At 49.0% G+C, this 23,159-nt stretch overlaps 1 protein-coding gene across 10 annotated transcripts in view; it reads left to right on the top strand.

The window, feature by feature from the left end:
- Nucleotides 1–23,159, top strand: part of LOC8041312 (rap guanine nucleotide exchange factor) — a 397,988-nt gene that overhangs the window by 301,765 nt on the left and 73,064 nt on the right. The window contains exon 1 of one of the 10 annotated variants that reach the window (XM_040219720.3): nt 10,376–10,589. The exons of 8 other annotated variants lie outside the window; for them this stretch is intronic. In XM_040219720.3, the coding sequence (XP_040075654.2) occupies nt 10,584–10,589 (6 nt within the window). In that variant the 5' untranslated portion in view covers nt 10,376–10,583. Of the gene's footprint in view, nt 1–10,375; nt 10,590–23,159 lie in introns of those variants that run through there. One more of the 10 variants, XM_040504290.2, reaches the window with a different exon arrangement.

Genomic DNA, 23,159 nt, shown 5'->3' on the forward strand with positions numbered 1-23,159 from the left:
AATTCTCGACAACGGCGAAACGACAAGGCGCAGCCCAGAATGTCCAACTGTTGGACCGTATAAAGCCCTTCGTGTATACCGCCCTGAGACCTCCTTCGGCAGGGTCGAGACGGGGCCTGATTGGTTGTTGGCTAAACTGGACATCCACAACCGTCACCAACCGGGCCCGCCAGAAACTAGTTTGAAAGCCACAGTTTAAAAACGCTAAAACTAAAAAAAAAAACAAAAAAAAAAACAGTTTTTTATTTGTTGTTGGCGAGCAAATTTGATGTTTGTCATGGTGGTAGTACCATAAGTCTCGAGACGGGGCTTAACTTCGTGCTTTCTTTCCAAACTGGTGACGGTGTGCGAGCCAGCCTTGTGCGGGTCGGAGACACGGCTTTGTCCGGTTCTGGGGGCTCGCCTGCGCGTGCAGGGCTCTCGCTCGAATTGTGATGTCCTCGCTCACCGCGGAAGAACAATGCACCCGGCGGGGACAGGTACGTGTGGTCGGCGAACAGGGACTCCGTGTATGTGTCCCTCTGGTGTCCATCGACCTTGGCCGCATCCGCCACGCCGTCCTAGTCCGTATTTTTTTGAGTCGATATTCTTTGGGTGGAACCTTGGAGCATAATGTGTAGCCCATTCACCGGCTTTGTGGACCCTTTCTGAATGCCTAGACGGCCTCAAGACGCGAAGCGTTTGTTCTACATATGTCAACATATGTAGTTACGACGGAAAAAAAGCCTCCCTCCCGAGTTAGAGTCTTCGCTCGCGAATGTCTACAGTCACTGACAGAATGAGAGCGGCAGGGTGTGTCTTTCGAACGCCCGGCCTTCCGTTCTTTGCCTTCCACTGTGCTTTGGCTACGCGCGCTCTCTCGAGGTATAGAAAATCCGCTGAAACGTTTTTTTTTTCTTTTTCTTTTTTAATTGGTAGGAATCTTGCGCAAGCGGCGGGACAACCAAGGCTCCTCCCTGCCGTTCTAACTCTGTCAGTGACTATAGGATATTAGTACGCAACCTCACGACGACACAAACACCCATTTGCTTAGCGTTTAGGCTTTGCGTTCGCGCCTCTTAACAGTGGGACCAAGGTCACTTTTGTAGCTCTCCAGTAAACATTCGCGTCTGCCAACGGAGCGGGAAAAGCATTGCAATGCGAGGCTTTCGCGCTACGAGCATTATACTAATTTCTGCGTGTGTCCTAGAAGTTTCTTGGGCCAAACGCGGGCGACTGATGACAAAACTGACGTCTGTGTTGCTAAGCGTTAGATTAAGGTCACTTATTTAGCGGCGGAAAGTTTTATACGTGGTTTCTGACGCAAGAAGTGACGACGTCATCGACTGGAATTGAAGTGAGGAAAACTCATCAACGACGAAGGAAAAATACACGCAGCCGCATTCACAGCGAGCTGTGCTTCCTGCCTACGACAGTCGAACCTTCGTGCGGTGTAGTACAGACCTCTCTTACACTGGAAGTCGAAAACTGCAAATCATTAGAGAGTTTTAGTAGGTCGCTCCGATAGCTCTCGTAACGGTACCCGACACCCCGCCGACCGACGTCTTTGGTCGGGCATCGTATCGTTACCGGAGGTGTCGGAACTCCTTATGATCCCCTTAAGTGGCAGGTGACTTCGATCTGCTTTGCGCGGGGATTTGTGCTGACGGCTCGTACGTGGGCTTCATATACGCGTTGCATTGTTATCTGTGTGTGTGTGTGTGTGTGTGTGTGTGTGCGCGCGCGCGCGTGTGTGTGTGTGTGTGTGTGTGCGCGCGTGCGTGCGTGCGTGCGCGCGTGCGTGCGTGCGTGCGTGCGTGCCTGTTTGTGTGTGTGTGTGTTTTTCATGCCTGGGTTACTGCTCCGTTCTGTCCCAGTGCGCTCGGCCCTCGATCTTGATTTTACGCGAAAGTAGAAAGCCTAAAGGCGGCGATAATGAAGCTTACGTAGAACGTGTGTGTGCAAAATCAGTGCCTGGGAGAGCGACTTTCTCGAGTCCGGGCACCTTTCCACCGGTTGTCGACGGCCGGCGCCGACAACTCCGCTTTCTATTTTCGCCTCTTTACTTCCGACCTTGAAAACAGCGCGGGGAGGTTTTTGTCTTCCGAGAAACAACGGTTATAAAGGCTCTCTTTTCTTCCCCCTAACTTTGTTTTTATTTCTTTATATATTTTTTTCCCGTCTTTGCTACTTACCTAATTATGCAGGCGGCGCCAAGTTTCCTGGCCGAGTGTCGCTGTATGGGAACAAAAACGAGTGACCTCCGTGTCCGCGGGCTTATATCGCGCTCCTTCATAACGAGCCGCTCACGACAGTCTACGCGAGGAGGATGCTGAGCTTTTCTGATCAGCTCATTTGAGTACAGTGGACCACCGGGAGCACTTAGCGACTGTCCTGCAGCCAATCCAGCGCCACGGGCGTTGCGCGCGTCACCCCGCAATTGCGCGCAGTGCGACTCGCAGAACGAGCGGTCACGTGGTCGGACTTCCTGCTTTGGATTGGCTCCGACGGGTTCGTAACGCTCGCTGTGGTCCGCGGGTGCCTCGCAGCGGCATTGCCTACGGAAGTCCCCGCGCGGCGGTGGCTACTACAGCTACATTAGACTTGCCTGCCTTTTTTGTCGTCTATTCTTTTTTTGTGTGCGTGTTTGTGACGGGAAACGTTTTGAGAACTTTCCATGTCGTTTCCATCGAATTTCCGTTGCGTTTTCAATTTTTCTTTATAATTTCTTTGGCGTTTTGACTCAACTTTGTCTCAATGCGTAGTGCATGTTTGTCTGCTTTTGCAGGGGTTGTGGTGACGTCACAACGCCGAGCTCTGATTGGCTCTGATTGAAGGGCACTGGGTAGACCTCAAGGCCGCTAGCATTGAGGTCTACCCACTATCCTTTCCTTCAGAACCAATCAGAACTGGGCTTCGTTCTGACGTCACCGCAACTCATGTGCAAGAAGCAGACGACTTGCTCTCCGCATAGGGCCGCAGCGACACTGCCTCATGTATCATAGAAAAGACACAGTGTTCGCTGCAGGCGTGATGACGGACTTACCTGCGGACACGCCTCAAAGATCTCAAAAGCATGTTTGCTTCATACGCATGTACGCTTCCAACATGTCCGCAGACAGTTTTCGTATGCCTCCGTGGCATGACCGTCAAACGGGTGTAGGAACAAATGGTCCCGAAAGAAATGGTCCCGGAAGAAATGGCCCCGGAACAAATGGTCCCGGAACAAATGGTCCCGGAACTAATGGTCCCGGAACTAATGGTCCCAAGCCCAAGGTAGGACAAAATGGTCCCGTAAGAAGGTTGTTTTGAAACTAAGATATACCACGCAATATACTTCATCCGTTATACAATCAGTGATTTTCTGATGGAATGAAGGATCCCGTCTATATTTTGAGGCCGGTTACTTTGAAGGAAGTGGTCAGGTATTGAACTTAATTTTTTTCAAATTCGTCAAAATATTTTTGAACGAAAAGTTTTTGAAACAAAAATGAATACCCCTAGTTATACTGCTGAAGTGGGTCCATATCGCATGGGCGAATGACGTTTTAGCGAATAACGGGAGCGCGTGAAACCCCCCCCCCCCCCCTCCCCGCGCTGCGCTTACGCCGCTTTGCGGCGGCTAATTTAAATTCTGTTAACGCACTTGGCCCACCCGTAAACACCGCTTCGCGGCGGCCGACTATTCGCTGAAGTGTCATTCGGTGAAGCGTGGGCGTTCGCTAAAACGTCATTCGCTCAAGTGAGTGCCTCCCCTGTTGAAACCATGAAACTCGAATTACTTCCATCTCGTCATGACGCGTAGTGCAGGCACTCATAACGAGCGGAGCTCGATGGCTTTATAGGTACATTACGTTTCCATAGCGCGAAACATTTTGGAGTATCCCAGAAAAATATAAAAACCGGTCGAGCTCGTGCAAGCATCAGCCTCGAAATTCGGAGCTTTTCTTATAAATTAAAAATTGTGAAATATTTACCGGCTGGTGTTATCGGATTTTATCCGATTTATCCGAAAACGCAGGAGTGCCATGGGCATTATTTATCTGGGACCATTTTTTTCTAGTTTGTACTTGGGACCATTTTTTTCTAGTTTGTACTTGGGACCATTAGTTCCGGGACCATTTTTTCCTAGTTTGTACTTGGGACCATTAGTTCCAGGACCATTTGTTCCGGGACCATTTGTTCCGGGAGCATTTGTTCCGGGACCATTTATTCCGGGACCATTTGTTCCGAGATCATTTGTTCCGTTTCCCCCGTCAAACAGGAAAGAAACACGCCTCAAACAGTGTGCGCAGACTGTGTAGCTCTTATGACGTAACTTGCCCGAGACCCGCCAGGGCGGCAAACGGAAACAACCGACACCGACAGGCATCAACGTGCACGTGGAGCCCGCACGCGAAGGTATCTTTGGCCCAGCGTTACTGGAGCAAGCTCAGTTTCACAGCTCCGCCTGCGACGTGGGCTCAGTGGCGGTCACGAGAACTAGCAGCGCTGCAGTCGAATCTTGCTTCCGGATTGTCTAGCCCGCCAAGTTTGAATAGCAGTACTTGAGCTTGGACGAGTTGGTGATTCATACTAACACTTCTCAGCGCGACGAAACAGACGCACACAAAACATATTTCAAACTCTCAAAGAAAGAACACTCCCAATGCGCTGACTCTGATCTTTGTGGTTTATTACACTTCATCTTCATCTTTCTTTCTTTTTTTCTTTTTTTGCTATTATGCACATGGAAGTAAAAAAAAGCAATAACAGAAAAAGAAAAGGAAGCTCTCAACTAGACTGCCTTTATACCCACGCGCGCTTTTGCTTGAGTGATGACATCTCAGCCATTTTTCCGCCCAATCGTTCTTTTTTATAAATTTTTGAAGTGCGCACAATCCGGTGTCACTGAACTCGAGCTCGTTGCTTTGGCTAATGCATAGACGCCATTTTACCGCCCAAGTCACGCACCGAGTGCGCCAGAGCGTCACGCACCGGCACATTCAGGGCAACAATGGATGTCTTCACCCTGAGACAGACAGACATGTAGGCACCCTACTATACTCTCAACGCAGTGGTAGCAGACAACGCGCGAGACAGGGAAGCAAGATCCGACTGCAGCGCCGCTACTTCTCGCGAACGCCACCTGGGCCACTCGCTTCTGCAGGCAAAAATAGGGAGCTGTGGAACTGAGCTTGCTCCAGTAACGTTGGCTATGGCAGGCTCGCAGTCGCTTGTGCTTGCTTCACGAGCACCGAGAGACTACGAGCCCTTCAAAGCGGTACCGTCGCGCGCACGCTGCGCGTGTTTGAGGCTCGTCGGGTGTCGGTTGTTTCTGTTTGTCGCTCTAGTGGGGACTCGGGCGTTAGCAGTGTGATCGCGGCTTGAACGAGCACCGCTGCAGAACCCGGAGATCTTGGGTTCAATTCCCACCTCTGCCCGATTCGATCTGTATGAGCTAGCAGTCATGCTCCACCGGATAAATTTCTCGTCTACTGTGGTGACACCACGCGCTCAGTGTGCTTGCTAAATTTCCTCTATATAAACACACACACACACACACATACACACACGCGCGCACACACACACACACACACACACACACACACACACACACATACACACACACACACACACACACACACACTTTTTTCCCTGCAGCGCGCGCGCGCGCGCTGCAGGGAAAAAATGTAATAATTCTGTAACCCAATTTTAAAATAGTCGAACTGACGCGTTTCCACGCTCAGACGAGCAGGCGAACGAGCGCTGCCATCTCCGCCCGTACTCTGAAGCAATCGATTTTACGCACACGCACACTTTCGCTATCGTCTTTCGAGTTTTTCTGTTTCAGTGTCCTCGCGTCGGTTCGCTTTCGCGTCCCGCATATATATTTTATCATATTTTTTTAATCGAATTTCGTCATCGTCGATAGCAGCGCAAGTCCTCTTCAAAAGTCCCCCCCCCCCCCCCCTCAAGGTCGCGGCCCTGACCTTTCCTGTGGAGTCGCTCACGCCCGGTTTGCTCGAACCTGCATTTGCGACCGCGAAACGCAAACAAACAAACATCTCGATTTGACCTTATAAAAGAGCGAACTGGAGGGAAGACACCGAACCACGTCTCACTCTACTCTCTCTTTCTTTTTTTCTCCTTTCCCTTTCTCTTGGAAATTTGTTCTCCAGAGTTTTTTTCTCCGCCCCGCAGTATTCTTTCTTCACTTCTCCTATTTCTTTTTAATTCCTTATTACATGTGGAAGGTAGGGCGACGCAGTGCAGTTTAGTCGTGGGCGGCTCATTTATTTCTCCTCGTAGGCTCCGCTCAAGCGTACGTGTATCTTCGACCTTGATCGTTCTAAAGACCTGTTTTTCACTATCTAAGGTAAAAAAAAAAAAAAATAAAAAGAGTTTGCTGAAAGACGGAAGAAATATATACATACAATACGTTGCTTTTACAAAGGTCGATTAAAGGTAGTAGATAGAAAGAAGGGCCACTGAAGTGATTCAGCAACCACACCAGCTCAGGACAATAAATGATGACGTCATTCTGTTCTTCGGTGCGAGCTTTTCTCTGTTCGATGTTTTGACGTCGCCCGAGATTCTAGTGTTTACGCAGTACTACACTTTATACTCAAGGGCAACTGTTTCTGGCCTTTCCGAAGAAGGGAGGACCGCTCCAGCACGGCTGTGATCGGCGCTCACGCGTTGTACGAGCGCATCGGTTGCCAAGAAAAATTGCAAATACTACTACTAAAAAGAACAAAAAGAAAAAGTGTTTTGTTGGAGGCAGGGGCAACGGAAAGGGGATGTTCCCGTGGTTTTAGTGACTGGGTTGTCAGTAAATGTGAAGTCTGGTTTTGTAAACACGCAAGCATTCGCATACCGCGACTCGCTTCACGGCACACAGGATAGCGCAGAGCGCGACGACGTTATACAAACAAGCTATTGACGTTTTTTTTTTTGTTTTTATTTTGTTTTAGTCTTACAACTCTGTAATAAAAAAAAAAACGAACTGATTGCGCTGTGGAATATGCCGTAAACATGGGTGTTTGTCAAGGTCTTGTTTAACCTAAATGTAAGAAAAAAAAAAGTAGGAGTGTTATTGCACGCATTACTTTATACCCTGTTTCATCTTGCGATGAAATGAAGTGACGTGGTGGCGTCGCGCATGGTGTTCAAGTGGAGCTTCACCACAACAGTGTTGTGACGCAGCGTGGGCCCTCTATTATCTTAAAGACAGCGTCCGTGACTGCACCACGCGAGCCTAATCAAACCGGCGGTGTGAGTCACGCTAGTCTGGGTTAGTGTGCGCGGGCGTCAGTATCAGCGGCGTGAGTGTACAATGTCAACTGTTGGTCTGCGGACGAGTGTGTGTGTCACGTCGGACTTTACCGTCACTTGAAGCATCCGTCGTCGAAGAATGAGAACGAGACGCCTACAGGAAGCTGATCGAACTACTTGCTTTGCCTGACGCGGCGTGAGTAAACACGCTTTCTTTATAGAGTTATATAGTGCTATGTTTTAGTCTATGCGTGTTTTCTTTTTTTTTTTTTGCACTCGCGACGTAACTGTTATTTAAAATTAATGTTGTAATTGTTTTCGCTCAATTACGCTTCGCCTTGGGGATCATGAGATCACAATGTTCGCCGATTAAGCAAATTCATAAAACGCATTGTGTGTCCATAGGTGTTTCTGGCTGTCAGAACGTAATAATTCCAGCTAGACTGCTAGCCAAACGCATTTAATTAAAATAGTCTTGCGTGGTTAAGTTCTGAGAGCCAAAACTTGTAAATGTTGTTCTTATATCCCCTAGATCAATTACCAGAGAAGTGTTAAAACAAGGGTGTGCTATTTCATAGCGTTTCCGCTTCAAAGCTAATAATATTCAATCATATTAGTTATAATAAAAATAAAATAAAAATGATAAAAATAACAATAATAAAACAGCTGGCCTGGTGCAGACCTTACAACTGCATATTCCGCCGACAAAACAGGATCAGCTTTTCGTTTACCCGAGGAAATCTTCCGCAGTACAGCTTGTTCCCAAACGCGATCTTTCCTTGCAACAGCAAGGTGTTTTAAACGTGTCGTGAAGGTTGGCAACCGGTGTTTGTTGTCTGTGCCGCTCTAGTTGGGACGATTGCCCTCACAGCGGCCGACAGAGTATATATTTACTTTTGGCAGCACATGTCGTCCGCGTTACCCGGCACCCGTCTCGACTCTGCGGTAATAAGTCGCGACGGAGGGTTGCAGCACCGCGTGTTGCGGCATCGGGTCCCCTTCCTCGGCGACAGTTGGACGCCGTTCGCCTTGTCCGCCCTTGCCAATACCGCGTAAGAGACAAGGCCTGCGAATGACGTCATGGTTCGTGGCTCTTTGGAGGCCAATGTCGACCTTCCTTGCAGGCGACGTCGTCGTCTCAGAAATAGTGCGCGCGCTGTCTGGGCCAGACAGACCGCTTCGCTCTGATTCTGGAGTCCTCGTGGAAGACTGCCAGTATATGATGGCGGTCCGTCTGCCGTCGCTCCACGCGTCGCTGCCTGCTGCACTGGGCGGAAAAACGCGAGAGCCAGCTTCTGCGTACCGTCTTGACGTGTGGGCCAGTCGCCCAAATTATACCTGTCGGGGCTGATGTGTCGCTGCCGTCGTCGTCGATTGTACGTGTTGTGTCGCGTAGTTTGAGTGACCTTCTTCTCTCCTTGATATCTCGAAACGGGTGGAGACGTTGGCACTGACTTCACCCTGCCGGCCACTCCATTCTAGTTGTTTCGTTGGGAAACAAAATACGGTTATGCGTATCTGCGTACCAGCCAGGACAATATGAGATGCAACGCCCGACATGGTCTTTTGCTACGTTTGCTGCTCTCCGCACAAGTTCTATTATTTCTTAATTTGTCAAGGCGTTCAGAGTCTGGCATCTGAACTGCGCGTTCGGGATCTCCTTGGACCAGAGCTTCTTTCTCAACTTGCAGGGACGTCAAAGAAGCACGGTGAATTGTTCACGCTTATGTGATCCGTGATAGTACGTATATACGTGTTTTGCTTTCTTTATTATCTCGCTCACTCCTCACCCAAATGTGAAATCCCTGTGCACGGGCCGGAAGTTTTAGTAAATTAACCAGGAGCTAGGCAAACGTCTGGACGTGCTCTGGGACCGCAAATATTGCCTCCAGAAGTTGTTGGTAAAGCAAGCACTCGGACAACTGCAGTCCACAGCTTGTATCGCGCACTCCATGGCATTGTTAGCTGTGAACATTGCACCATACTGTGTGCATAACATATCGCTTTCTGTCCTATGTTGTCAGGAAGTTTGCATCCTTGTAGAAGTTATTGCTATGCTGCTCGAAACATTATCGAGGCACGGAAAAACTTATCTCAGGTGTAAGTGTGCACGGTGTAGCTGTCAGTTCGGCACCAAGGAAGCTATGAAATCAGAAACAATCAAGGTGCGGAAAAACCTTAGACCATATCGCGATGGCAGATGTGACCACAGCCATCGCGATGTACTATTTCACTCCATCGTCAAGGTGGGGTGAAATAATATGTGAGGAAGTGGATTTAACAAAGTGCAGCCTAGTCTTAAACACATATTTTTGTTCGACGAGACTGTCCTCCTCGTCTAAAACAACCTTTGTAAGACGACACACGGTGAAAATGAGATTGTAGGGTCGAATGAAGCGGAAAATGCACTTCAGTTGTGCTTCACAACTTCCCACGACTTCAATTCCCAGACACTTGCAAATAGACGCCACCGGCCAGTCAGGTGCCAGTTCGGCACACCAAGAAAACTATAAACTCCGACACAAATATTTCCCGCTTTCAATGTGTATTTACCTTCTACCTTACTACAACGGCAATAGTGACAAGCCATCACAATATACTATATCACCTCATCGTCAAGGTTGCGTGCAATAATATCTTATATGTCAGCGATTGGAGTTGACATAGTGTATCCTAGTGTTGCACACATCTCTGCTCGACGGGACAGTCGTTTCTTGTCAAGAATAATAATATTTCAGTGAGGGAAGAAACGGCGATGAAAGACTGGATGAACTCAAAGTGCAAATGAGCTTATTGGGTCGAAAACAGGGGCAAATTTCACTTCGTTTGACTTTACCATATCGCACGACTGGAAGATTTAGAATATGCATGACAGACCGTAATTTTTTATCCTAAAATGAAAGCCGCTGGGCCTTAGTAAAATACCTGTGCTCCAGCTAGGGGGCTATGATATCTTGCCTTTCAATACAAAAAGTAGATAATAGTTGAACACTTATCCCGAAGCAGCGAAGAGATGCACGATCTGTGAAAGGTCCCGTACAGTGGCGCCCTCCTGTGTCCCCACGGCGCACCGCGCCTCTCTTTCCTCCTCCCTCTCCTCTAATGTCTGCGAGCAACCGGCCGACCGACGCGCCGCCGTACAGTCCCATTCGGAATTATGGGCGCGCTGGCGTCGGCGCCAACTTGCCCCGCTGTGATCGTCCCTACCTCCGCTGTGCCTTGCTCGGACGTCCCTTGAAAAGTGTTTGTTGTGCTCGTTCTGTGCCGCGTGACACGCGACGGCCATGTCTGACAACCGAACGCCCTGGATTACCGTCCGGCCGCCGAATCCAGGACTCGGATAACCGATGAAGGTAAGCCGTCGTTTCCTGCCCGCCTGGCCGCTTGCTCGCTCGCTGTCCCGTCGCCGGAGCGTTTCCTTCGGAGGTCGCCTTGTTTTGTGTGTGCGGCGGGGCGAGTTGTTCCCTTCCTTGCCCCCCTCGCGTCGTGGGGGCCGTCGGGCCGTCGTCTCGCGCGTTCGGGGAGATCGTCGTCTACGTGGTAGTTCTCGAAAAAATAAATATATAAAAATGTTGGCCAAAAAAGAAACACCGCGAGGTTAGTTTGGCGTTCGGTGCCACTTAAATCCACGCCGAGCTCGTTGCTGATCGAAAGCTTGTAGCGAGTTGTCACTCTCCGAACCAAGAACAACTTTGATAGGGCGTTGTCGAATTGAGAGGTCTTGCTGCCGAGTCTAATGTGTTCGTAAAACGCCGCTTTCTTTTTTTCTCTTAGTTTTTCAGTGGTCGCGTTGACGACGTCGCCGTCACGATTACGTTTATCTGTCGCGCTGGTGCGAAGGCTGTGGAAATGCGTCTTCGTAAGTTAACGGAAAAAAGCAAAAAAAAAAAGAAGTCTGGGATTTTTTGAGTTGCGCGGGAGGCGGCCATCATCACCAGCCTACGTCACCGAGCTCCAGATCTTGTTTCTCTACCTGCACGGTTTAATTTTCTCTTGCAGCTGATGACCACCGGGGCGATCGTAATCTTGGGGGCACTAATGCATGCGACAAATGCGCGTTCACTGAGAGGCGATCGAGTGGCTGCTACTACGGTGAAATGTGGGGCCCAAGCGATCGCTCCTGAGACACTGTTTGACTTCCCCTGGTCGGCGTACGAGTCGTTCGTCCTTAATCTGTGTTGGTTACTTTGAAGTTGGCAGATAGATAACGGGAAAACCCGAGGTCGATCGCGCGTCTTTGCCAAGTTGTTTCGACAATCCGCCATAGAGTGCGCGCGAGGCACGCCAGATTTATGAAAGTCGCGTGCCGTGTGCACCGTAAATCAGTTACGATATCAGTCACGTGTGCGATTACATGTGGATGCCGATTGCGTGGAATGTGTAAAAGGTCGGTCTCCCATTGTCCGATATTTCCACCCATTGACGTTGCTTTCTCTCGCGATAACTCCTTTTTTGTATTTTCTTGGAGCATTCATCAATGGTTGGCAACGGTCTCACAACACGCACGTGATCGCTGCTATACGGCGTCAAAAGATCGATTTATTGTTCGTGAGCGGTATCCATTCAAAACCCCATGCCAGGGAGCTTTACGTCAGCTCTTCCAGTCCGATATCAGTCCAAGTATTACCGTTAACATAAACATTCTCTACCACCTCTCGCTTTTTCAGTTTTTGGGTCTTGTATTCGTTCCTGCTTTTGGCAATAAATGCTGTCTTTACCGCTTTCTCTAGCGCTGCATGCACCTTGGAGTGAAGTGCTCTAAGAACGCCTCGCGGCCCTGGTTTTCAGCGCTTGCTGAGGGCGACATCTTTGAAGGAGCATTTTTACGCTATGGCAACACTCACATGTAGTATCCACTACCCAATTTTTAATGGGATAGCATTATTGAGCTACAACTCAAGATTTTCACTTATGTATATTCTAGCCTCCTAATCCGCAGTAGGTATGCGCAGTAGACCATTTCAGCTCACTGTGCTCGCATTGCACGTACGCGGAGCGCACTGCTTCACATTCTCACCCTCTTCGAAGCACCTGACGACCTTGACGTCCTCGGCGTCGTCCCTTAGGACGTCGTCGAAAGGAGGGTGAGCATTCAACGATGCATAGATTATTTTTCGGCAACAAGGATATGGTTCGCGTTTTTTTTTTTTTTCCCCGCAATGCGTTGCTTTACAACGCATGTTTGTTCAGCAGCACCCGTCCAGGTTCGAAAGCGACGTGAGTTGGCTCTCTTGTTGTACCCTCGTTTAGGAGGAAAAAGAAAGAAAAAACATAAGTACAACGCTCCCAACTTACATCTTCGTGAAGACAGTAAAGAGAAGGCTTCGAGTTTGTGGGGAATTTAGTTTCGTGCTACTTTTGTTTTCTTTTACAAAGCGAAAGTGTTAAAGCCTGTCAACATTGGGCAAGCCGTGCGCAGAATTTCGTCCCTGTGTCTATGACTAACGCGGGAACAAAAGAAGTGGCGGAGAGAGTACGGGAAAGTTACGCCAGTTAAACTGCTCCGCTCGCAGTTCTCGCGGGGTCGTTTGCGGTTATTTATTTTTCTTTGTTAATTTGCCCGACGCAGAATTGGGAAAGCAGAACAAAGCCAGTCGTATGGGCAAAACGAAGGAAAAGAATCCGCCAATCATAGTCGCGCGAGGTCAAACTCTTATGGAAAAATCCTTTGCTTTCACGCATGGCAGCACTGAGCGTATTTTTCTGAGCGCGTTTATTGTAGGTGAGCAGATCCGAATGGATTGGGAACGCTCTGAATGCGTACTTTCGACGGGGGTGTGATTTCTTCTTGACGATTGTGCGAGCCGATAGGTTTCATGATCGCTCGACTAAACAACCTTCTGTGCTTGGTTTCGTAACCCAACCGTGATATATAAACTGGAAACCGCACGGATAAATGTTGCACGCCTAGTGATTTTCTAATACGCCAGTAGAAAAAAACAATAGTTAAGGCGTTTTTTGTAACTTTCTGGCCAAAATGTCCCGTACGCAGACTGCATTAGTGACATGAACGCAGATCTGAGCAGAGTGACGTCACGCTTTCACGTGCAGTGTCACGTCATGCCACGACGTCTCGCGCGGTTTCACGTGACGTCTTGTTTTGCCACGTGAAGTTTCGCTTGACGTCACACGACGCCACAAACAGTTTCGCGTGACGTAAGGTTATGCCACGACTTGACACCCAACATCACCAGATCTAGTAACATCGTTAGCACCGTGACACCACGACTGTGCACCGTGAGTCACGTGATCCACAATGGCACCGGCCGCGTGATTTTCGCGAATATTCGCATTTCGAATAGTAGTTTCGAATAATACGCTATTCGATATTCGCTTCCAGGTGAACTGCGATTTTCGTATTTTTCGAAGTTTCGAAGCGATCAACACTTTGAAGAGTACAAATATTGCAACCATGTGCTTGGCAGCAAAGCACACTTTCAAAGCGGAATGATGCGGACGCGCGTCTGGTGCCTATAAAAAGGAAACAAACTTTGTGAAGATTGACATCTACATTGCAATAAAATAATAAAAAATAGACTGGCTATTATATGCAGGACTATAAATTAGGCAACGATGCCCCGACAATCTCTGTTAGTCATTTGTAACTGGAGAAAATGTGCTTGTATTTAAGAATAATATTTATAATGGATTGGTTAGGTACAGCTGGGCATCCCATAATATAATGTTATATCAAATGCGTCGTTGGCTTGCCAACCCAATGTAGGTATTGCACTTTCTGAGACCACAGTCGATAAATATGGTTAAAGTTATCTGACCTTTAGAAATTGGTAAGTGAAAGCTTGGGAGGAACCTCCACTAATTCAGCTGGGTTTTCGTTTAAGCATGGTGCAGTAGCGATAAATGCTTACAGAAACTATTCGATTCTAAAATATTTGGCCAAAACCACTATTCGCTTCGAACTCAAAATATATCTTGGTAGGAATGGTCGTGATCACCGTCGCTCGGCTCGACTCCACACTTCGCGTTCAGGCGACATGGTTCAGACACCAGCCGGCTTGTGTTCACGTGTAATCAGCACTGCGAGGTTTACGTCAAGGAAATAATAAATATCAGTCATGTACTGGATTGCATTTGTGTCGGCATCTCGCGTTACTATTTTTTCATCCCATGCCGGGGATGTTACGCAACTTAACGCCTCCGACGGGCGGTGCTCGTAGGTTCGTTTTGGCCCAAAGCAAGTTTGGGGAGGCATGGGTGTACGTGTTCAGTGATGGCGCAAGACGGCATAACGTCGTAAACGTTTATCTCTGCCTTCACCTCTGGAGATTGCCGTCGATTCCCATGGGCGATAAGCGGGGCACGAGTTTCATGTTATGCCGCTACAACGCATCTCTGCCTGTGCAACGCTCTCAAGCGTTACGAGGACGGGGTGTTTGAACGACTATCAATGCAAGCACGGTTGATTGATGATTAATGAGCATTGAGTTTCGAAGCGCGGTTGGAGGAGGATCGCCCTCCGAAAGTGTAGGTGGGGATCGTGGGTGAAATGGGGCCTAATTGGTGTCAAGGATTTATCTCTCGCCCATCCACTTTTTTCTCTTCTTTTCTTTGTGTGTGTGTGTGTGTGGCTGATTTTTTTTAGAGGTCACTGCATGTTGTAGCGTCGCATATTTTTATTTCTTGATGTAAATGACAAGTCACGAGTGAACATTAAGGGGACAAAAAGACGAATCCAAACTTATGTTAAATTCAGGTGTTTTGTATTGGGTATCATTGACTGGGTTTGTATAACTAAATAAAAAAAATACAAACTTTGTCTTTTTTTGAGTGGTATCTGTCGCCAGATTAGTTTCTGTGCACGCTCCATTGTTAGGAGTGCGTCGTCACCTGTACTATACTTATTGGGCCTGGTATCATAGAGGTTTATAACGCTGCGAACCTCATCTGACCGCACAAGGGCACCGTTCACAACTGTCCATTGTCACCCGCAAACTCGGAATTGTTTCCAACGGTGGCCCTTTGACGCTCGTCGTCGCTCACCTGTCCCTCGCACGTTTCTCCGCGGGCCAGTGCCGCAGTCTCGACCCCTCCGGCGCGCGCCTTCCTCGTCTATCTCGGTGATGCATTCCCCCCGAGGGCGCAGCGGCGGCGTGCACGTTACGCACTCCGCCGAAGCCAGCCACCGAGACCAGCTTCCTCGCCTTTACGTCGAGGCCGGCCGTGCGCACCGACTGTGCCATCGTCGTTGGGGCCGACGGCCCCGCTATACGCCCAGTGCGTAACGCCCGCGGCTACGTCGGCGGCCCCTGCCGGAGCGAGAAGGAAGTCTTAGGGTGGCGCAGGGTGGGCTTGCGCGCTCTTGTACCCGCTCTTTCTCTCTCTTTGGGGGAGCTTTGACCGGGTTAGCGGGCCGGCCCCGGGACGTCGCGAGAAGCTCACGATCGGGCCCTCCGGGGATTTACGCTGTCGCTGCTGTCTTCGCTGCTGTTTATGCGCGGTGTTGTCTCCCGATGCTGCCGGCATTGCCGCGCTCAGCAATGCGTCCAGCGTTACGTGCCGAGGTTCTCTGACGACGTGGGCGTTTGAAATTTATTCGGATTGCGATCGTTTCTCGGACACCGACTTCGATGAGCGTGGCCGTACGGCAGTGGTATACGCCGATGAGGGGTAGAAATGTTTGAGCGATCTAGCTCAGGCGCTATTAATAATTTATTACATCGCCGTCTTTACGGAATTGTTCGTTCATCAACTGCTCAACGTGATCTGAGCGTTAGCTTAGTAGTCACCTACTGCACTATACTCAGTGTCACTAGTTGCGTGCAGTACAGGCGATGGCAGCACCAGGCGAGGGGAGGAATGGCAAGCACTGTGAAGGCTGGGGAGGAGGAGAGAAGCATTCTCTCCTCTCGGACGTTCCTAGAGCTCTCTTTCTCCCCTAGCCCTCCCGTCCCGCGTTCATGGTGCTCACCCCTTCTCTCTTCGGCAAAGTCTGCTATGGTTATCAGCAGTAATTTGCAAATTTATGAGTAACAGTTGGTTTATTGCTACCTAAACGTACTAGGCATGTGCTAATAGTGAGTTTTGAGTTCGAAGCAAATTCGAAGTGAATAGTGGTTTTGGCCGAATATTTTCGAATCGAATGTCGAATAGTTTCTTCAAGTCTTTCACTACCGCGTACCATGCTTTAACCTTCCACTTGTCCACTTATATAGGCGTAGTTAGTTTTAATATAACTACGAACTGTGGCGGCACATAAAGGGCATATTTGTCGCATTTATCCTAATTGAAGGGATTTATAAATCTGCTTGCTATATTAAAATATTCTTTGTTTTATTTTAAATTTATATAGAGCAAGCACGAATGATGAACGCGGGCTTTCAAGAGATCGTTGCCGCGGCGCGTTAGCCCCGTTGAGTGCTCTTCTCGCCGAGCACTTGTGCACGGCGCGAAAGCAATACCCGAGAACCCCCCAGCTCCGCGGGTATTGCTTCCCCGCAGGGCACATGTGCTCGGTGAGAAGCGCACTCAACGGGGCTAACCCGCTGCGATCAACACTTCGAAATGTGCGACATCGCAGTTATTATTGAAGCGGATATCGAATATCGTATTATTCGAACCACTATTCGAATGTTCTCACAACATTAAAAAAACATACCAATACAAAAATCGCAACGTTTCTAAGTACCTTCTGGACAACCAGTTTGACCTTTGTCTGCAAGGGGATATCGTCGAATCGGCAAAACCACCCGTGGCGAGTAAGCGAGCCGGCTGGTATGCGCGGCCAGCTTGGCCCGCTTCCCGCCACACGTTCTGCGCGGCCCCATACATGCGCGCACCGTTCTGGCCAGCGGGCCTCACTCGTCCGGAAACGCAGCGAACCGACGCTGGTCAGCGTTGTTTCCGGATGGTGGACATTCCTGTTTTCTCTACCACTCCACCGTTTGTTTTAAATGCCCGCCGATTTTTCCGTTGGGACCCTTTCTCTCGAATGAGCCCGAGAAGTTGTCACTTCATTGCACTGACTGCTTTCCCGCCCAACCGGTTGTCCAAGGCCCAGTGACTCGGCATTTTAATTTTTCCCGCGTCATAAGAGCTGGGATGGTGTAGAAATGGCCGAACACCCATTACGAGATATTCGCTTGGGTGTGTAGAAGTTTTGGATGTAAATATTAGTGCGTTATCTCCGTCCATTTTTTTAGTTCCTTCCCGCCCCAGACTTCCGGGAAGTGGTGGACAAACGCCAAACACGGCGCGAACTTGGTTCATTATCATGGGACCGAACAGACTTCGCCGCTCTTATGAAGATGCTTCTTTCGGACCCACTCGCAGGAGTTCAAGATCACACAAAAAAAAAAAAAGAATATTAGTATTATTAACTATTTTTTATTTTAGTCTCGCGCGATTTAACAACGGGACTTCGCGAGAGGAGGTCAATAAGAAAAATATGGATGAGGACGGGCCGGGCTCCACATTCTCCGAAGATGAGAATGCGCGATCGTAAGCCGCTTCAACCGGTCCGCTTTTGGCCCGCCTTTGTGTGTGCGCAGGTTGCTCGGCGGAACTGAAGAGCGGCACTCTTCTCGGCCGTACGTGCCTCCGGGGCTTCTAGTTCGCGCTGCTTCGCGTAACTGACAATGTGATTGTTCTTTTCTTCATTTTTTTTTTTCGCACGTGCTTTAGAAGCCAAGAGAACAAAATTCTTGCAGACCCCGTTCTCTCTTTATTTTGGTTTTCCTTCTTTCGACTGTGTTTTCTCTGTTTTAGTTTTTTAATATATTGATTCCTCTTTTTCTCTCACTCTTTGGTTATACGGTTATACCAAGTTTTTCATCTTTGTCCCCTTCGCTTATTGTTTTTGCTTGTTGCATTTTTTTTTTTTTGCACGGTATTTACTGAAATTGCTTTACCCCGAAATATGTGCGGGCGTGAAACTGGAAACCCCCCTCGCGGGGTGTGGCCGACCCTCCCCGACTACTCGCCATGCCCGATGAGGGTCGGCCCTGTTTCATGCGGGCGTCGGCTCCTCGACGCTTTTTTGAACTTCGATCTCTGATCCCTTCGTCTGCCCCTCCGGGCACGGGGGGCTTCGATAGGAGAGGGTGGGGGGATGTAACGGGATTCCTTTCCCACCACCGCACTTCCAAGTGCCCTTCCCGCCTTTTGGGACAGCTGAGGGTTACCGGGGTTTGGTTCCTACTTGAAAGGCTGAAAGCGGCGTCTCTGATCTTGAGCTGCGGGGGTGCCAAAGTCGGGGGAAGGGGTTGGTGTGGGTAGGGAACCCGAACAGAAGGGGTGTTCTGAGCCGCTCAGCGGTTGGAGAATGGATGGCGGGAGGTGGGTTGGTCTGATGGAGCGTATTGCTGATGCTAGGCGTTTTTCGTTGGAACTGGTCTTCCTGGCGTTCCCTGCAATACGAATAGACTGCTTCGGTTGCTCGCCCAAACACTCAACGCCAACGGACCGAACTGAGATCTATGAGTGAGTGCTCTTCACGAACGTGACGAACTAGCGAAAGCTATTTCGTCATGTGTTCGCCGCTAAGGATTGGTCGACTACTTGCGTTGTTTTGTGACGAGCACGCGATGTTACATGCCCTTCATTCCTTAGTGGACCAGGTGGGCACCGCTTGTTGCTGGTACCAGCGTTTCACGAAAGTTCACCCAGTGTTTTACTCAACAGAGATGTATACACCACGCAACGCTTCGAGAAAATACTAGAACAAATAACTTTTTTTTTTAGGCTGGTATTTTCATTGAGCACTTTCCACCACTGTAGTAGTCTTGATGGCAGTCCCTTAATGCCGAAGATATACGCCGGCACGGGCGTGTCTCCGCTGGGATTGCGCCCCTTCTACTTGTGCCGTCTTCCTGGACGCATCGAAGCGAGAGAGAGAGAGAGCGAGAGGTCACGCGATTCATCGTCCCAAGCCGCAGCGACCCGTGACCGAATCGTCGTCCCGCCGCTGCCCATTGATTTATGGGTTCCCAACCGGTCCCCCCTCCAGGGAAGACCCCCGCTTTTCTTTGTTGCTTCCCTTCAAAGGTTTCCTTCCTTCTCCCCGCCGCGGCCTGCTTTGTTTCACGCCGAGAGAGTGGCACACTGGGACGAATGTAAACAAAAGGGCCCTCGTAGTACTTCTCGAACGCTGGCTACGGCTCCTCTCTTGGCTTCTCGTTCCGTAACTTCGCTGCGGTCTCCTCGGAGCGAGGACGCGATGAAGCCTTTCGAAGAGACGCCGAGGACTCGAGTTATTTCTTTCTGCATCTCTCTCTCTCCCTCTCTTCTCGTGTTATAAGCTATACTCATGTGTTATATGTTGAAGACTCGTTTAGTGTTTTTTAGCTCAACAATTAGACAAAAGTTTGGCGCGATCGTGCCGGCGAGTTCAAGGCTTTTTTTGTGTGTACAGCTTCAGCGAGCGTGTGTGGGCTTTTTTTATGACTCTGTTTACGCGCGATAGTGAAGACCTGCGTTGCGTCATATATGTATATGCATTTTCTTTCGTCGTATTTGACGGGTTTTTTTTCGTCTGACATCATATTCGAGTAATTTTGCTTGTGCCGCGTACTACTTCATCTCGGATCGGGTTCTCGGGAGGCGCGAGCGCGTCGGTTCTCAAGGCGTGCGCTTCCTAGAACGGAGAGCTCGTGCAAACCGAACGTTGCGCAAAGCCCAGTTATCGCGCCTTTGAAAATGCTGCGCAGCGACCGTGTGATTGAGTTATGAGAAGTATCGGCGCAGACGGAACAAACGTAAGCGCGCAGCCATACAATCTTTACTGCCCACAACAGCTTGGAGGTGATTTTATTGAGAAGCGGAAGAGGGAAAGGAGGAGTGCTGCGATCGAGTGCTTGCATAATACGGTTCATTTCTCGACGGGCGTAACGGAGTTCCGTTTTGATTCAGCGAAGTTCGAGGAACAGTGACACAACATGGCGCACCGATGTGGACACTAAATCAAAACGGAATTCATCTTATTTGTCGACATAGTTTCACGAAATAAATGCTATTAACGTTGTTCCCAAGGTCTAACGTGGTTAAAGTTCGCGAACTCGTATTTTGTTGTGACATCTACGGCATTTAGGCATGAAGTGCTTTTTAATATAGAACCCCATAAAGCCTTAATCCTGTCCGTCCATCCGTGCATTTTCCCGCTAAATTTAGCGGAGCAGTTGAGGTCGTGTGACCCATACGCCCAATTCAGTTTCCCAGTTAAATTTAGCGGGGAAATTGACGTCAAGCGGCCTTTACACCAATTCAGTTTCCCCATTACATTTAGCGGGAAAACTGATTATCGATAAGTTCGTCTTCGCACTCGATACGACTGTTAAACGCCGTCTAAACAAATACCTTTTTTTTAACTTTAAAATTTAAAAAAAGAAAAAAAAAATCTCAATGTTCATTTTTGCAGTTGGGGGGCCATTTGAGTTTTAGGCCAGGGGGACATGGCATATGGGGCTAACCGAACGATAAGTCGGTTAATTAAGTAAACATTGTCAATTAACTTTTTAATGAGTGAAAATAGACATATGGTTCCAATTATAAACTTTCTGAGCGTCATCGAAAACCACTGAATCAATAATTTTTAGAAATACGTTGAGCGCGTGGGGAGCGTAGTATAGAGCGCTAAAGGTCGTGCAACAGGTACAAGGCTGAGGCCGTGTTAAGAGGGGGAAAGATCGCGCGGGCGCCTTATCGCACCGGTAGCCTTGCTCCTGCTCCACGAGTGGTAACTTTAGCGCACTAGTGCGCTTCTCACGCGCTCAGTCTTTTTCAAAATGAGTGATTTAGTGGTCTTCGATTACGCTCGGAAAGTTTCGAATTAGAAGGTTAGTAACACATTTTACTGAATTAGCCGCCTGATCGTTACGATTAGCCCCTTTACTGTGTCCTGCTGGCAGTGCATAACTCACCTTCACAGACCGCATAAGTGTAGCTTTTACGACTGTTTTTAAACACATCTGTAAAGCTAAAAAGAAAAAAAACTATATAAACTATCGCTCTTCGTATACGGCATTCTATGCATTACAGGAATTCGACAGATAAAGGACGCTGCCAAGTTTTAATTATCCTAAAATCCCGAACGAGCGTGCACACCCGAAAGATCGCCCACCTCTTCCTAACACCTACCATCGGTAGGTGTTAATTCGAGAATTTACAGTACAAAAAATGGTAAATCTACTTGAATTAACATTAAACACTTTTATATACTAAGTTACTTAACAGCTCTACCTTATTGAAAACAGGTGCAGCTCATATATGATTTGTCCAATAAACATACCAGAACTCATTTAAATTATATACGTTCTTATATATGTTCTCATCTGTTTAATGGGCTCTTTCGTATACCTTTTTCGCTAGGCTGATCGGGACTAATTTCGGGCATGTATGGTCCTCTAATGGGCGTCTTGAAAGAGCACGGGCGGTTGTGTTTCCCATGGAACCGAAATCAGAGCGGCTTAATTTCCTATCGGGCTTCCCAATAACCCGGAGGGGGAGGGGACGGGGGCCGATTAAGGTCGTCCTTCTCGGAGTCGTCCGTGGCCCGCGCACTCGTCGGAGGTTTCCCGCCGCGCTGCCGCAAACGAACGGCTCGGTATCTGGGTCGACACCGCCGTACGTACCCCGTTCTCCGCTCAGCTGACAGTATGGTAGATGCGACGTGTTCGTTGCACCAATCACACGTCCATCTTCCGCCAGATGATCACGCTCCCGCCCATGTACCCACGCGCGGAGAGGGGGGTCGGGTGATGAGAGGGAGGGCGGTTGATTGATCCGGCGAACACGTCGCTCCCGTCGCGCTGTTAGCTTAGCGGTGAACGCAGCGTAGTCCCGGCGTGGACTCGGTCGTTGTCGTCCTCGATGGATCTGGTCCGACGGCACGTAATTTGCCGACTCGCCGTGATTACACGGCATCCATTGTTTCTGTCGATCGGGGTTCGGTCTGCTAATGAAAGGGGGCCATCTCCAGCTACGACACGGCGTCCGTTTTGTGTAGAGGTGATCTACGAGCTGGTTCTCATTTGTCTTTGTAATCGTTGTCTCCCGAAAGAAAACAATAATAATTGAGGGAAGATCCATCGGTGGTTTTTTAGGGAATGTGTTAGCATGACCCTTGGGAGCCGCCACACACGTTTCCTTTCGGGAAACGCTGACCCCTTCACTTTGGTTTTAGCTTTCTCTTTTGCTTCCTCTATTTTATGCTGCCTCTTTTTTTACTTCGTTACGGGGTCAGTGTTAACGTTTCCCAAAGGGGGTCGTTTGTCGTTTCCCAAGGGTCATGCTAAGTAATTCACACCCTAAATATTTACCAACGAACCTTCCTTTAATTTCTTTTTTTCGGCGAAGAGGACTCACTGAGCCCGCTCGCCCCAGCCTTTGTCGCACACGGACCCGCGTCGGCTTGCTGCTTCCTGCCCTGCATTTCGGCCAGCCGAGCTGGGCGCTGTCTTCGCTCCTCTGTGTCGTTCGCCCGCCTTGCACGTTTAGCAGCGGCATCCGCTGCCTCAGACGCTGCTTTCGCGGTTCACCGGTTTCCCGCGCGCTCATTGGCTTTCGCCCCGTGACGTCGTCTCCCTCTCGCCTTTGTCCTTCACTACTCTCCTCCCCTCTACGCGGCTTGGTTCTCTTTCCACTGTTTTGTCTGCTCACAGACGGCGCCAGCTTTTCCCTGTCGTAAAAATACTAATGATCACACAATAAAAAAAAATATGGCTGCAGATTACTATTGTTGGTTGTCTATGAATTGCGACAGCAGTCGTCATGAGACGACGCAGCTCACTGTGAATGCGACGACGCAAATTTTCAGGAAGCACTTTATTTTATGATGGTTTACGACGCAGTCATTGACGTCAACGCGACTGCAGCGCGCCACATCGAAATTGAGTGATTGGTTCGTCTCTGTGTAATGGTTTAATATTCGAGCTGTTTCCCCACCATCATTGCAGCTTCGTGTGCGTGTC

The sequence above is a fragment of the Ixodes scapularis genome, unplaced genomic scaffold, assembly GCF_016920785.2.
Source record: "Ixodes scapularis isolate PalLabHiFi unplaced genomic scaffold, ASM1692078v2 PGA_scaffold3__209_contigs__length_174095766, whole genome shotgun sequence".
NCBI lineage: Eukaryota > Metazoa > Arthropoda > Arachnida > Ixodida > Ixodidae > Ixodes > Ixodes scapularis.